Below are 15,590 nucleotides of genomic sequence, written 5' to 3' on the forward strand. Positions count from 1 at the left end.
TGGCCTGAAGTCCCTGTTCTGAGAGGATAATTTTGTATTTGATTGTATTAAGACATTTTATTTGCATTAGCTCCTATTACCTAATGGTCCATATCAATTGGAATTATATCTGCAGGGATTTTCTATTTCCTTCCAGATCATTGATTAAAATATTGAATAGCATCAGGCCTAGAACTGATCCCTACAGAACCCCACTACAAACAGACCCATTTATTGATGAAGGACTATTGACTATGGTTTTCTGAGATCCACCAGTTAGCCGGTTTCCAGTCCATTTTACATGTTCACTACTGATATATTAGGGTATTAATTTTTTTAAGTCAGTATTTTCCCCTACTAAATCAATTGCCTCTGAGAAATCAAAGTTCATTGGATCTTTGTGGTTCCCTTGATGTACCTTTGATCAATCAATGTGTATGCTCATAAAAGGATGAAATCAGGTTTATTTGATAAGACCTGTTTTGCATAAACCCTGTTGGTGACTGGCATTACTTACATTTCTAGACTTTTTCTTGAACTAATCCCGTAAAAGCTTTCCCATTCTTTCTTAACCTTGTCAATACTTTTATTAAAAACAAACAAACAAAAAACAACCCAAAGACCTTTCCCTTTATTTTTTAATACTTTACATTTAACACAAGAATTGACATAAAACTTTCCTAGGATTTTTCTTTTTGTTAATATCCCTAATAACCTCCCTTTTGTGATCAATAGCCCTGCTAAACATGGAATTTTCCCTGACGACTTAAAGTCCCTAATCAATTTTCATAACTTCCGATTTCTAGTTGTAGCTATCTATTTTCCATTTTTCCTCTTTGTTACATATTGCTTCCCCCTCCCTTCAATTGCTGCCTTCATTTTACCACTGAACTGCATTTTTACCCAAAGTTGTTCACTTTGAGTATGGAATCATGATTGTTCCGCTATCTAATAAACTGTTATCAAAGAACAACCAATTTTCATTCATATTTTTCTGTCTCAATTTTTTCTCCCAGTCAGTTTTGCTGACAATTTTCCTCAGCTTTGAAGAATTAGTCCTATTGGGGCAGTCAGTCTCTATAGATAGTACTGGTTGGGAAATGTCCATTTGCATGTAAATCAGTTTCACTTTTTATTTTCCTCTCCTTTATCATATGCTCCCTTCTTTGTTTCTTGTGTAAACTAAAGAGTTCCAGGGTTTTCGATATATTTGCATATGGCAGCCTCCGCCATTCTCAGAACCTGATTTGAAAATCCAATTTATATATGTAATATCCTTAGTAGAGACGGAGTGACCAAACTGAACAAATATCCCGAACCTGTTATTCTCCATCCCATATCTTAGGGATCTGAACACTGCCATTGGTTGGTCCACTGCTGCGATTGAGCAGGTGTTTCTCTTGAGCTGCTATCAATGGGGCCCAGGTCTTTTCCCTGAGGTATGTTCTAGTTGGGATGTTTCTCCCAGCATAACTCTTGGCAAAACTTTGTTCTTTTCCACTCTCAGTTTTGAGCAACTGAATGAATGGGAACTCCTATCCTGGCTCTCATTGCATAAAAGAACAATGACGGATAACCAGTATCCACACTTGTGTTTCCTGCTGCTGCCTCTTAAGGTTCCCTCACCAAAAAGTGTAGGAATTATTAATTCAGGGAGGACCACAAAATATGGAATTGGATTTAGTGGGGTTCATCGTTATTTTCTTTGAATAATGAAAATGTCTGTCATTATTTCAGTGTGTGAAGAGTGATCAATCTGCTTCTTCCATGAGAACAGCCTTCTTTAGTGCATATAGTGTATCACATTAATGTTGTCTCTCCATTCAGGCATTTCTACTACAATCATCACCCAAGAGGCTGAGAACCCACAGAAAGTAAGGAGAACTTACGGTACATGCAGAAGACACTGTTCTGCCTCAAAGTTAAAGTTGGACACTTTCTAATCCATGTCAGATTCCAACACAACCGACTTAACCAACCCCTCCACCTTCATCCTACTTGGCATTCCTGGCCTGGAGGAAGCCCATATATGGATCTCTATCCCCTTCTGTGCTATGTACGCCATAGCCATCTTGGGGAACTTCACCATCCTGTTCATCGTGAAGAGGGAGCCGAGCCTCCATGAGCCCATGTACTATTTCCTCTGCATGCTGGCCGTCACCGACCTGCTCATTTCCACATCCACCATGCCCAAAATGCTGAGCATCTTCTGGTTCAATTTCAGGGAGATCAGTTTCAGTGCCTGCCTCACCCAGATGTACTTTGTTCACTCCTTCTCAGCGATGGAGTCTGGAATCCTTATTTCCCTGGCTTTCGATCGCTACGTGGCCATCTGCCATCCCCTGAGACATTCCACCATCCTGACAAACTCTGTTGTAGCCAAGATAGGCCTGGTCTTGGTGCTGCGCAGTGGCATACTCCCATTACCCTATCCCTTCCTGGCGAGGCAGTGGCCATATTGCAGAACCAACATCATCCCACACTCCTACTGTCGGTTTATAGCTGTGGTGAAGCTGGCCTGTGCTGACATCGGCATCGGTAGTTACTATGGCTTGTTTAATCTTTTCTCTGTGATTGGATTTGACGTGTTTTTTATCGCTGTGTCCTATACTCTGATCCTCCGGGCCATTTTCCGTCTCCCCACAAAGGATGCCCGGCTCAAAACTTTTGGGACCTGCATCTCTCATCTTTGTGCCATCTTAGCCTTGTATATACCAGATTTCTTCTCCGCTTTCACACAGAGGTTTGGCCACAATGTGCCACCGCATTTCCTCGTTCTCATTGCCAATGTTTACCTCCTGGTGCCCCCTGTGCTACATCCCATCATTTACGGGATGAGGACCAAACAGATCCGGGGCAGGCTGTTCCACCTCTTTACGCATAAAGAGACCTAAAAGTTTCCTCCTTGTGCTCTGGCTCTCAGATTGAGGTCTGTGCAGAGCTGGCTGGTGCATGGTGCTGTGGCCTCTTCCCTGAATCACTTTCTGGACAGTAAAAGTGAGATTAAGCCCTTTCCTGTGCTTACTGTGCTGTGTCAATGCGATGAACTGGGGAGTCAGTCTATGTACTAGATCGGGTTACCAACTTTCTAATTGCTGATAGCTGTATCCCTGAAATTGCAATTTTGCAAGTCACTTAAGATCACTATTAGTGTTAAAATTGTAATGTTTATTCTTACTTTGTTACTAACTCTTTGGAGAGAGTCTATGTACACTAGACTGGGTGGCCACCTTTCTAATTGCTGATAGCTGCATCCCTGAAATTACAATCTTGCCTCATCTCTTCTGTCAAGACTCGACCCCACTGTGTGTCTTCTCCCCAAGGTGCTGCCCCGTCACTTGCTCCTGTCTTCCCCTCCCGTTGTCAATTGTGTCTCAGTCATCTCTACAACCAATGTGTTCTCACATCTTATGGCAAGTCACATAAGGGACACTGGTTAGTGTTAACATTTTAATATTTATTTTTACGTTCTTACCAATTCTGTGGAGAGAGAGACCCCATCAGGACTCCTGGGATCTATCTCGGCTCTGGGAGGGGAATGGGGAATAATTTGTTACAGCAGGAGGCAGATACATGGGGGGAGGGATAGCTCAGGGGTGAACTGTGCCACGTACTGTGCCTGTGCTCATGGATCCAGGAAGGAGCCACCAACCGATAACCCGGTGGGCCGTGGGACTGGGATGGAGTACATTCTGGCCCAACTGGGGTTCCTCACCCTCCGAAGGTGGGACTAGGTCCCACCCCATGGTATCAGGGCAACTGTGGAAGTGAAGCATGTGGAGCATGAGCATGTAAAGTTGTTCTCTTGGAGGATTTCAGAAATGAACAAGCTGCAGGGCGTGCAGCCCACATGGATTAGGAAAGGCAGGCGGTTTAGGGGGACTCATAGGACAGGAGCCCAATCAACAATTCCAGAGGTCCTGGGATGAGGGGTGAATGCAGAGCACCCTCTTGTATGACCCATTCAAGGAAAATCCCAATGGTAGGCAATAAGGTGGCCCCTACCTCCTGGAGTATGCTCAGGGGGGTCTGAAGTTTGAAGAGCCCCAGGTGAGCTCTGAGATGAAAGACGCCATCATGTCCACTAAATGGTGGTTCAAGAACTGGACCGGCCCCAGTCACTCGGGGACACCTCAGCGCTCATGCGGCTGGTGTGGCCATCCTGTTCTCCCCCAACCTAGAGCCTGATATGCTAGGAGTAGATGAGGTCATCTCAGGTTGCCTACTACACTCCAGGCCTCTATGGAGAGGCTGACAGTGACTCTGTTCAATAGCTATCCCCTGAATGCAGACCCGGAGTGTGTCTGCATTCAGGGGATAGATTAACAGGTCATGCAACCATCACTCGGATGACAATTCCACTTTTACCTAAATACAGGTGGAAGTCAAATGGTTTTGCTACTCCTGGTTGGACTGCATGGATGTATTCTATTTCAATCTTGCCTGGGCCCATTCTTCCAGCATTTGGCCGGTTCAGTTCTTGAACCACCATTTAGTGGACACGATGGCGTCTTTCGTCTCGGAGCTCACCTGGGGCTCTTCAAACTTCAGACCCCCCTGAGCATACTCCAGCAGGTAGGGGCCACCTTATTGCCTACCATTGGGATTTTCCTCGAATGGGTCATACAAGAGGGTGCTCTGCATTCACCCCTCATCCCAGGACCTCTGGAATTGTTGATTGGGCTCCTGTCCTATGAGTCCCCCTAAACCGCCTCCCTTTCCTAACCCATGTGGGCTGCACGCCCTGCAGCTTGTTCATTTCTGAAATCCTCCAAGAGAACAACTTTACATGCTCATGCTCCACATGCTTCACTTCCACAGTTGCCCTGATACCATGGGGTGGGACCTAGTCCCACCTTCGGAGGGTGAGGAACCCCAGTTGGGCCAGAATGTACTCCATCCCAGTCCCACGGCCCACCGGGTTATCGGTTGGTGGCTCCTTCCTGGATCCATGAGCACAGGCACAGTACGTGGCACAGTTCACCCCCATTCCAGATTCCTACCCATTTTGTGGCATGAGGCAGACTCTGGCAGATGCCTATCTACAATGTGCAAGCTTGCAGCCCCTATTCCATCTCCTCCACAACTTCAACAGGAGGTTCTGGCTGCACTTTTCCCCAAACCTTTTCATATCTGCTACATGCTTTAGCTCAACATACAGGATGTGGCCTGCAGATCCCTTGTGTTACAGGTGAAATATACTCTAATATAAATCTGTAAACTTATTAATAAAACAAATAATCAAACCCTAACAAAATAAGGAACTTATAAGAAATTATATATAGGGAAGCAAGTAGGCTAGACTATAGGGTACCACAGCTGCAGGCTGCTAGTTGGTAATGGCCAGGGACTTAGAAGTGACAGAGAGAGGGGGGCACGTATGTGTGTGGAGGTGAGTTACAAAGGAAAGAGAGAGTAGGACCTAAATGCACCAGGAGAGACGGGGTGGGGGGGGCCCAGCCCTACTCCCCTTCCACATCTGTGTAGCAGCTCCAGAGTTGCTGTCACAGCCGCGCTCAAGCTTGTGAAGCTGGACACTCACCAGCTGAGCGTGTTTGGGGCCCACAAACAAGACCCCTGTGATTTGGAGTCACAGCACTGTTCAGGCCCTGCCTCTGGCTCTGGGTTTCCAGGCCCACTCTCGCAGTGCAGCTTCCGTTCTAGTGCCTCCCTCTGGGAGCAGAAACCTGCCCGCCAAGCACCAAGGCCCTGACAGGAGCTTTGGATCGGCTCCCCCAGACTCTCCAATTGCTTCAGCCCACCCTTCCCAGAGCTCCCCCTTGGGCAAACGCTGGTTCCAGTTTCTCCTTTTTGGTTCACATGATCACTGAACCCCAGGCCTTGCAAAAGGGGTTGTGTGACACATGGCCAGAAAGAGTTAAGCAACTTGCAGGCTATTGACCCAGATTCACTCCTTAGAGCTGGGTTAGAAAAGTATGAAAATGGTAATTTGGGCAATTCCACCTTAAGTAGGCTAGTGCTTTCATATGTAGACTTGTATTATCAAAGAACTGGAAGAAGTTCATGACTCTAGTAGTCTACGTTTACCATCAGCTTGTTGCCGGCACAGAGGGCCGAGGACAGCAACAGTGGGGGTTCGTTGCCCGGTGTGCGCCGCACTAATTAACACACCAGGGTGGAGAAGCAAACCAGGATTATTTGAGCCCAAAAAGGTGCCAGGGAGAAAAAGCATTCTCAAATCCTGCACACAGATACAAGCGGTTTTTCTTTCTTTATACATAACTTCAGCTAAGCATTCCCATCACCCCCACACTCCTCCTCTCCCACCACCTTTCATTCCCATGCAGCAAATACACTTTGCAATAGCAATTACATTAAGCAGTTAAGTCATACTTGGCAAAAACCACTTTAGCTCGTTAGTAACTCTTCTGTGAAAAGTTATCTTGTTTTACTTTCCTGGATCCGTTATTCTGCCCCCCCCCCCCCCCCGCATAAACCAGGTGTAAGCAGGCCTCATCATTATCTCCTGGCAGTACCAGGGTTGAGCTAGCTGTTGTACATTCCATTCTCAGTTACTGGCCTGCTAGGTTGATTAAAGTTCAAACATAAACATGGAAGCGCTTTGGTCAGACATGGAGTGACTTTAGTTCATTCAGGCCTAGTACAGAAGGCTTTATTGACACTTATGGCTTTCCACCCTCCTGAGTTACCTAGGGTTATGCCTAGTGACACCAACAAGCTTGTTAGAGGTGAACAGTGTAACCAAATGATTCCTGTCTGGAGCATTATTGGCTAATTCAGAGATGAAAAGGAAATATTGTTAGATAGAACTTGTGTGCAATAATCTCATTTTCTATATGCCTCTTTAAAGTTTCTGGTGACCTCTCTTTAACTGCTTAATATATAATAATCTTATGTTAATCCAGGTAGTTAATTACCAGTGAGGTTTCGGAAATAGAACAGGGGTGGGCAAACTTTTTGGCCTGAGGGCCACATTAAGTTTCAAAAATTGTACAAAGGGTCAGTTTGAGGAGGCTGTGCTTTCCCAAACAGTCAGGCCTGAGCCAGTACCCGCCCTGTATCCACGCACCACCTGCTTCTTGCCCTCTGACACCGTCACGGGACTCCTGCCACAGGATCTCGCAGCCCCACCACCCAGAGCATTGTGCCGGCGGCGGCTGAGCGAGCTGAGGCTGGAGGGGAAGGGGAATAGCAAGGGAGGAACCAGGGACCAGCCTGCCAGGCCAGGAGCTCAGGGCTTGGACAGGAGGGTCCCACGGGCAGGATGTGACCCGTGGGCCACTGTTTGCCCACCTCGAAATAGTAGGTTACTTCAAAAGCCTATTGTTGACTCAAGGACTGCTGTGCTGCCCAGGGACTGTATAAAGAGCTCTTGGAGTCTGATCTTTTTTATCTCAGATCTGCTTAAGCATCATCGGGAGAAGCTTGAGACACAAGACTCTGGTCTCCTCTTATACTCTGGACAGCTCTGATAATGAATATTTCAACAATGGACTTTAATCTCTTGAATAATTTTGTAAGATCTTTATCTAACTTTGAAGCCAGCCATCTCTAATATAAACCTGACTTAAAAACTCTAATTGTGCCTTTGTGTATAATTCTCTTTTAACCAGTACTCTCTCTTTTAAAATAAATTTTAGATTAATTAATAATAATTGGCTGTAAATGAATATTTGGGTGTTATCTGAAACATTCATTCACTGGCAGGTGATGTGTACAATCCTTTAGTATTTGTAAAACGTTATTATATGATGAACAGGATTTTCAATAATCATCATCATACCTGACTTGGCTGTCTGGGTGGAAGCCCAAGGCTGGGTGGCTTTAAGGGACCTGTGTTTTGGCTTCTGTGTAAGCAGTAAAGCATTGTGAAATCTGTTTTGTAGCTGACTTGGTAAATCCATGTGTTACAATAACCACCTATTTGGGGGAATTGTCTGCCCCATTCTTTGCTGTTTGCCCTAACTGAGTGGAGTGGGCCACCTTGGAACCCCATTCACAAGTTGCTAAAACAGTTCCTCTACTTTAGAAAGCAGAAGCTATACCTATATCCAGGTAAACACAACACAGAGGGAATGAACAGAACAGATACTTATCAAGTGACCCATTCCCCATCACCCTTTCCCAGCCTCCGGCAAACAGAGGCTAGGGACATCATCCCTGCCCATCCTGGTGAATAGTCATTGATAGACCTGTCCTCCATGAATTCTTCTAGTTATTTTTGAAAGCTGTAATATTCTTGGCCTTCATGACATCCTCTGACAAATTGTATAGTTGGGATTAGGTTTCCCATAGCCATCACTTTGTCCACACGTCCCTGGAGCATACTTTGTCCGTCTTGCAACTCATGGCTTTTCCTGCATCTGGAATCTGTCTCTCTGCTGCAGCCAGAGCTCTGCAACCCAAGAGTCCCCTCTGCCACTTGTGCCTCTGTCCTGCCCCAGCTTCTCCTGACTCATCCAGTCTATCTGGTTTTGAAGAGCTGAACAACACTTCCTCTCTCTGATCCCTCTTCTGGAGAGGTTCCATTACTTCCATGCTCACCTCTCAGCAGAGAAGCTGGAAGAAACCAGTTTCATCTAGAATGTAGTTACTCACTTCTTCTGTCCAGCTGAAATCTTGTTTGGGCTGATTGTCTTTAAAGATTAACCTATTTATTGACAGATGCCTCTGCCCCAAAGTCCTGCCTCTGTGCACAAGGTGTGTGAGCCAAGAGTGCAGGAGAAAACAAAAGACCAGGAGGTCTTTGTTTGTGCTCTTTGTTTTGGTGGTGTTCACTCTTCGGACTAAGAGAGACCGGACATCAATCCATGTTCTCCAAATCTTTCTGAGCAATTCTCTCATATTTCAAACTTGTAAGTAACAGCCAGGCAAGGTGTGTTAGTTTATCTTTGTTTTCTCAACTTGTGAATGTTCCCTTTCCTAGAGGGAGATTTATCCCTGTTTTTATTTTTTAACTTTGAAACTAAGGCTAGAGTGGGTTCCTCTGGGCTCTAGGAATCTGATTACCCTGTGAAGCTATTTTCCATCCTGATTTTACAAAGGTGATTTTACATTTTCTTTCTAATAAAATCCTTCTTTTAAGAATCTTTCTGATTTTTCCATTGTCCAAAGAGCCAGGGTTTTGGGTCTTTGATCACTTTGTAACCAAATGGTTAGGATATTACTCTCTAGCCTCCCCAGGAAAAGGGGTGTAGGGACTTGGGGGGATCTTTTGGGGGAAGAGAAACACCAAATGGTCCTTCCCCTGTTTCTTTTTAAATCACTTGGTGGTGGCAGCGTACCAGGTTTTAACCTAAGCTGGTAGAATTAAGCTTAGGGGGCTTTTGTGCAGGTTCCCACATCTGTACCATAGAGATCAGAGTGGGGAAGGAACCCTGACAAATGTTCTTTCTCCATTCAGGCATTTCTACTATGATCATCACCCGAGACACTTGGGAGCAAACAGAAAGTCAACTTCTCCCCTATTCCATGTCAGATTCCAACACAACCAAATTCACTAACCCCTCCACATTCATCCTACTTGGCATTCCTGGCCTGGAGGCAGCCCATATCTGGATCTCCATTCCTTTCTGTGCTATGTACTCCATAGCCATCTTGGGGAATTTCACCATCCTGTTCATCATGAAGAGGGAGCCGAGACTCCAAGAGCCCATGTTCTATTTCCTCTGCATGCTGGCCGTCACCGACCTGGTCATGTCCACATCCACCGTACCCAAAATGCTGAGCATCTTCTGGTTCAATTCCAGGGAGATCAGTTTCACTGCCTGCCTCACCCAGATGTACTTCATTCACTGCTTCTCAGCAATGGAATCTGGAATCCTCGTGGCCATGGCTCTGGATCGCTACGTGGCCATCTGCCATCCCCTGAGACATTCCACCATCCTGACAAACTCTGTTGTAGCCAAGGTAGGTCTGGCCATGGTGCTGCATAGTGGCATACTCACATTACCTTATCCCTTCGTGGCGAGGCTGTGGCCATATTGCAGAACCAACATCATCCCCCGCTCCTATTGTCGGCATTTAGCTGTGGTGAACCTGGCCTGCGCTGACATCGGAATCAGTAGTTACTATGGTCTGTTTAATCTTTTCTCTGGGATCGGAATGGATGTGTTTTTTATCGCCATGTCCTACGCACAGATCCTCCAGGCCATCGTTCGCCTTCCCACAAAGGATGTCCGGCTCAAAACTTTTGGGACCTGCATCTCTCATCTTTGTGCCATCTTAGCTTTGTACATTCCAATGTTCTTCTCCTCTATCACGCAGCGGTTTGGCCACTATGTGCCACTGCATTTACGCATTCTCATTGCCAGTGTGTACCTGCTGGTGCCCCCGGTGCTACATCCCATCATCTATGGGGTGAGGAACAAACAGATCCGGGACAGGCTGCTCCGGCTCTTTACACATAAAGAGACCTAAATGTTTTCTCCTTGTGCTCTGGCTCTCACATTGAGCTCTGTGCAGAGCTGGCTGGTGCATGGTGCTGTGTTCTCTTCCCTGAATCACTTACTGGACAGATAGAGACATTAAACCCTTTCCTGGTCTTACTGTGCTGTGTCAATGTGATGAACTGGGGAATCAGTCTATGTACACTACACTGGGTTGCCACCTTTCTAATTGTTGGTAGCTCGATCCTGGAATTACAATCTTGCCCCATCTCTTCTGTCAAGCCTCATCCCTGCTGTGTGTCTTTTCCCCAAGGCCCTGCCCCCGTCTCTTGCTCCTGTCTTCCCCTCCCCTTGTCAGCTGTGACCCAGTCATCTCTAAAACCAATGTGTTCTCACATCTTATGGCAAGTCACTTAAGGACACTGGTTAGTGTTAAAATTTTAATATTTATTCCTACTTTGTTACTAACTCTGTGGAGAGAGAGACCCCATCAGCACTCCTGGGATCTATTTCAGCTCTGGGAGTGGGGTGGGGTATAGTGGCTTCCAAAAGGAGACAGATACATCTCGGGTCTAAATAAGAAGGTCAGAATGGCCATAATCGGTAAAATCAGTGGTCCATGTAGCCCAGTAGCCTGTCTTCTGACGGTGCCCAGGGCCAGGTGCTTCAGAGGGAATGAACAGAACATGGGAACCATCATTTGATTCATGTGCAAGAGAGGGAGAGGAGGGGGAAAAGAAGCCCTACTCTTTTTTTCCGCTGAACTTCCATACCGCTGCCGCCCGGGGTTGCCTCATTTCCCCTGTCCTTGGATGAAACTCAGGGAGTGGTTTATTTGTCTACCCTCCCTGAGCCTTTGGGGCCTGCTCCCTTCCCTCCACCTCCCTTTCCCTTTCTGGAGTTAGAGACCGGTTCTGTGGTGGTGCCACTGGTACAGTCGCTGCACTGGTGATCTTCTCCCTCTTTGCCCATCTCCAAGGGCTACAGGGTCGTAACAGGGGCCCAACCAGAGGATCATCATGGGTCCACTACCCCGTCCCCCACTGTGCTGAAGGATGAGCTTCACGGTTTTCTGTGTGATCCCTGTGGTTTCAAGGGCAAGGTGAAGCTCCCTTTCCAGTGTTGGGGAGACTTCCATCTTGTCCTCTTGGCCATGAGGGCTGTTTTGGAGGAGTGGAGGGGAACCAGGAGGTAGGACATCCTGGTCTACTAGAGGGCCTGCAACCTTTTTGACAAGCTTTTGAGGTTGGTCAGAGATTCTTGCAAGGCCGGCTGGGGATCCTTCTGCCCACAAGGATCCTCCTCAGCCCTCAGAATGAAGCCAATCGTCTTTTAAACATTGAACACCAGAGGCTCTAGGGTGAGTCTCCACGGTCACCAGGTGCTCTACTTCCTTTGTGACGCAGGGTACTGAGTGGTTTGCCTGCAGAAAACAACATGGATCCAGCCCCCAAGACTATTTGGTGGCTGGAATGGGGGGACCAGGTATATTTTAGACACTTCAGTGCTAATTTGGCTGGGGTGGCCGCCCTGTTCTCCCCCTACTTGCAGCCTGAGATGCTGGGAGTTGAAGAGGTCATACAAGGTCCCCTGCTGCACTTCCAGGGCTGTGTGGAGGGGCTGACGTTGACTCTGTTCAATGTCTACCCACCCAGTGCAGACCCAGAGTGGGTGTGTTTCAATCAACAGGCGTCTGCCTTCCTCGGCACCTTGGATCCTCACTAGTGCCTGGTCCTGGGTGCGGATTTTAATATAATCTTTGCGGACCAGAATCACTCAGTGATCGAGAGCAGTCAGGCCACTGCAGGCATCCTCAGAGACATCATCAATCATCACTCCCTGGTGGACGTCTGGATGACAATTCTACCTTTACCTATGTCTCCTGGCGATATATTTTGTTTCCATCTTGCCTGGGCCCACTCCTTCAGCATTTGGCTGGCCCAGTTCTTAGCTCACCATTTAGTGGCCATGATGGCCTCTTTCATCTTGGAGCTCACCTGGGGCTCTTCACCCTCCAGACCCCCCTGCACATATTCAATGAGATGGGGTCCACCTTATTGCCTATCACTCAGATTTTCCTTGAATGGGTCCTACAAGAGGGTAGTCCCCAACCACCCATCACCACAGCACCTCTGGACTTCTTGATTCTTGATTGGGCTCCTGTCCCATGAGTCCTCCCTCCCCCCTCTCTTTCATAACCAGTGCGGGCTGCAAGGCCTGCAGCTGTTTCATTTCTGAATTCCACCAAGGGAACAACTTTACATGCTCATGCTCCACATGAGCCACTTCCTCAGATGCCCTGATACCAAGTGACAGGACCTAGTACCATCTTTGAAGGGTGAGGAACCCCTGTGGGCCAGAAAGTATTACACCTTGGACCCACTGCCCACCAGAGATATCAATTACTGGCTCCATCATGGGGTCATGAGAACAGGCATATATGTAGCAGAGTTCACCCCCATTCAAGATGCCTGCCCCTATTCCAGCTCCTCCACAACTTTATCAGGAGATTCTGGCTGCACTTTTCTCCACACCTTTTCATATCTACTAAAAGCTTTAGCTCAACATACAGGATGTGGTCTCCAGGTCCCTTGTGTTACATGTGAAATATACTCTACTATAAATCTGTAAACATATTAATAAAACAAATAAGAAAATTAGAAAATAAGAAACTTATAAGAAAAGATATATAGGTAAACCCATTTCCTTCCAGGAAGCCCGGCTTGATCTGTTCTGTAACGAGAGCACTTGGGGAAACACAGATGTCAGAGGAGCTACATTTGGATGAAGAATACATCTTGTGGCACTTCCCTGGCCAGGCCCACTCCCCTTCCACATCTGAGTAGCAGCTCCAGGTTTTCTGTCACAGCCGCACTCGAGCTTCTAAACCTGGACACTCACTAGCCAAGCGTGTTTGGGGCCCACAAACAAGACCCTTGTGGTTTTGGGTCACAGCACTGTTCTGGCCCTGCCTCTGGCTCTGGGTTTCCAGGCCCACCCGAACCCTAACCCTAAGCAGCTTCCATTCTAGTGTCTCTCTCTGGGAGCAGAAACCTGCCCGCCAAGCACCAAGGCCCTGAGACTAGCTTTGGCTTGCCTCCCCCAGACTCTCCAATTGCTTCAGCCCACTCTTCCCAGGGCTCCCCTTGGGCTAACGCTGGTTCCAGTTTCTCTTTTTCAGGTCACATGATTGCTAAAGCAGACAGCCCCAAGGCTTGCAAAAGGGGTTGTATGACACATGGCCAGAAAGAGTTAAGTAACTTGCAGGCTATTGACCCAGATTCACTTCTTAGAGACAGGTTAGAAAAGTATATAAATGGTAATTAGGGCCATTCCATCTTAGATAGGCTAGAGCTTTGAAATATAGACTTATATAGTTTCAGAACTGGAAGAAGTTAGTGACTCTAGTAGTCTCTGTTTACCAATAGCTTGTTAGAGGTTAGCAGTGTAACCAAACGATTCCTGTCTAGAGCTGTATTCAGTTAATTCAGAGACGAAAAGAAAATATGATTAGATAGAACTTGGGTGCAATAATATCATTTTCATTATGTCTCTTTAAAGTTTCTGGTGAACTTTCTTTAACTGCTTAATGGCTAATAGCCGTATGATAATCCAGGTAATTAGTTACCAGTGATGTTTAGGAAATAGAAGGTTACATCAAAACCCTACTGTTCACCCTGTGCTGTGGGCTGTGCTTTTGGAACCTCATCCATTTTATCTCAGATCTGCTTAAGCATCATCAGGGGAAACTCATGTCACAAGACTCTGGTCTCCAGTTACACCCTGGACCATCTTGATAATGAATATTTCAACATTGGACTATAGCCTCTTGAATTATTGTGAAAGAACTCTCTTGAAATCTGAAGCCAGCCGTCTCTACTATGAAACTGACTTAAAAACTCTAATCATGTCTCTGTGTATAATGATCTTTTAACCAATATTATCTATTTTTTAATAAATCTTAGTTTAGTTAATAGGAATTGGCTCTGAGTATTTGGGTAATATCTGAAGTATTCATTCACATGGGAGGTGATGTGTACAATTCTTTGATATTAGTATAACTTTATTATATGACAAAGAAGATCTTCAGTAATCATCATCGTACCTGACTTGGCTGTCTGGGTGGAAGCCCAAAGCTTGGTGACTTTAAGGGACCTGTGTTTTGGCTTCTGCATAAGCAGTAAAGCATTGTGAAAGCTGTTGTGTTGCTGACTTGGTAAATCCAAGTATTAGAATAAACACCTATTTTGGGGATTGTTAGCCACTTTCTTTGCAGTTTACCCCAATTGAGCAATCTTAGAGTGGGCCATTGGAACCCCATTCACAGGTTCCTAAAACAATTCCTCTACTTTAAAATGCAGAAGAGATACCTAGATCCAGGTAAACACAACACAACATCTGCACACCATTTCCTTTGTTAGTGAACTTAAGAACAGCCATGTTGGGTTAGACCAAAGGTCCATCTAGCCCAGTATCCTGTCTTCCAACAGTGGCCTATGTCAGATGCTTGAGGGGCAATGAACAGAAGAGATACTTATCCATTCCCCATTACTCTTTCTCAGCTTGCAGCAAACAGAGGCTAGGGACATCATCCCTGCCCATCCTGGCTAATAGTCATTGATGGACCTATCCTCTATGAATTCTTCTAGTTATTTTTGAAAGCTGTTATAGTCTTGGCCTTCACAACATCCTCTGGCAAAGAGCTTCACAGGTTGACTGCATGGTGTTGTGTGAAGAAATACTTCCTTTCCTTTGTTTTAAATCACTGCCAATTAATTTCATTGGGTGACTCCTTGTTTTTGTGTTTTTGTGTGAGAAAGAGTATATAACACTGCCTTATATATGTTCTCCACACCAGTCATGATTTCATAAACCTCTCATATCCCCCCTTAGTCGTCTCTTTTCCAAGTTCAAAAAACCCAGTCTTATTAATCTCTCCTCATATGGAAGCTATTCCATACTCCTAATCATTCTTGTTGCCCTTTTCCATAACTTTTTCAATTCCAATATATCTTTTTGAGATGGGATGACCAGATTTGCAGGCAGTATTTTAGGTGTGGGCATACCATGGAATTAGATAGAGGCAATATGATATTTTCAGTCTTATTATAATTCTCTTTCTAACTGATTCCCTGCTGCACATTGAGTGGATATTTTCAGAGAACTATCCATAATGACTCCAAGTTCTCTTTCTTGAGTGATAACAGTTAATTTAGACCCCATACTTTTATAGGTACAGTT

General features: G+C 45.9%; 2 protein-coding genes across 2 annotated transcripts; both read left to right on the plus strand.

Annotated features, from left to right (window-relative positions):
- Positions 1-1,925: 1,925 nt before the first annotated feature.
- Positions 1,926-2,873, plus strand: LOC120398237 (olfactory receptor 52R1-like). The gene has a single exon (XM_039525464.1). The coding sequence runs from the start codon at positions 1,926-1,928 to the stop codon at positions 2,871-2,873; it is 948 nt and encodes a 315-aa protein (XP_039381398.1).
- Positions 2,874-9,432: 6,559 nt separating this feature from the next.
- Positions 9,433-10,380, plus strand: LOC120401062 (olfactory receptor 52R1-like). The gene has a single exon (XM_039530633.1). It carries the CDS (start codon positions 9,433-9,435, stop codon positions 10,378-10,380), a length of 948 nt encoding a protein of 315 aa, XP_039386567.1.
- Positions 10,381-15,590: the final 5,210 nt, after the last annotated feature.

Source organism: Mauremys reevesii, linkage group 1, assembly GCF_016161935.1.
Source record: "Mauremys reevesii isolate NIE-2019 linkage group 1, ASM1616193v1, whole genome shotgun sequence".
Taxonomy (NCBI): Eukaryota; Metazoa; Chordata; order Testudines; family Geoemydidae; genus Mauremys; species Mauremys reevesii.

Excerpts from the sequence above, each read along its gene's own strand:
- LOC120398237 (XM_039525464.1), top strand. The coding sequence starts at position 1,926 with ATGTCAGATTCCAACACAACCGACTTAACCAACCCCTCCACCTTCATC.
- LOC120401062 (XM_039530633.1), top strand. The coding sequence starts at position 9,433 with ATGTCAGATTCCAACACAACCAAATTCACTAACCCCTCCACATTCATC.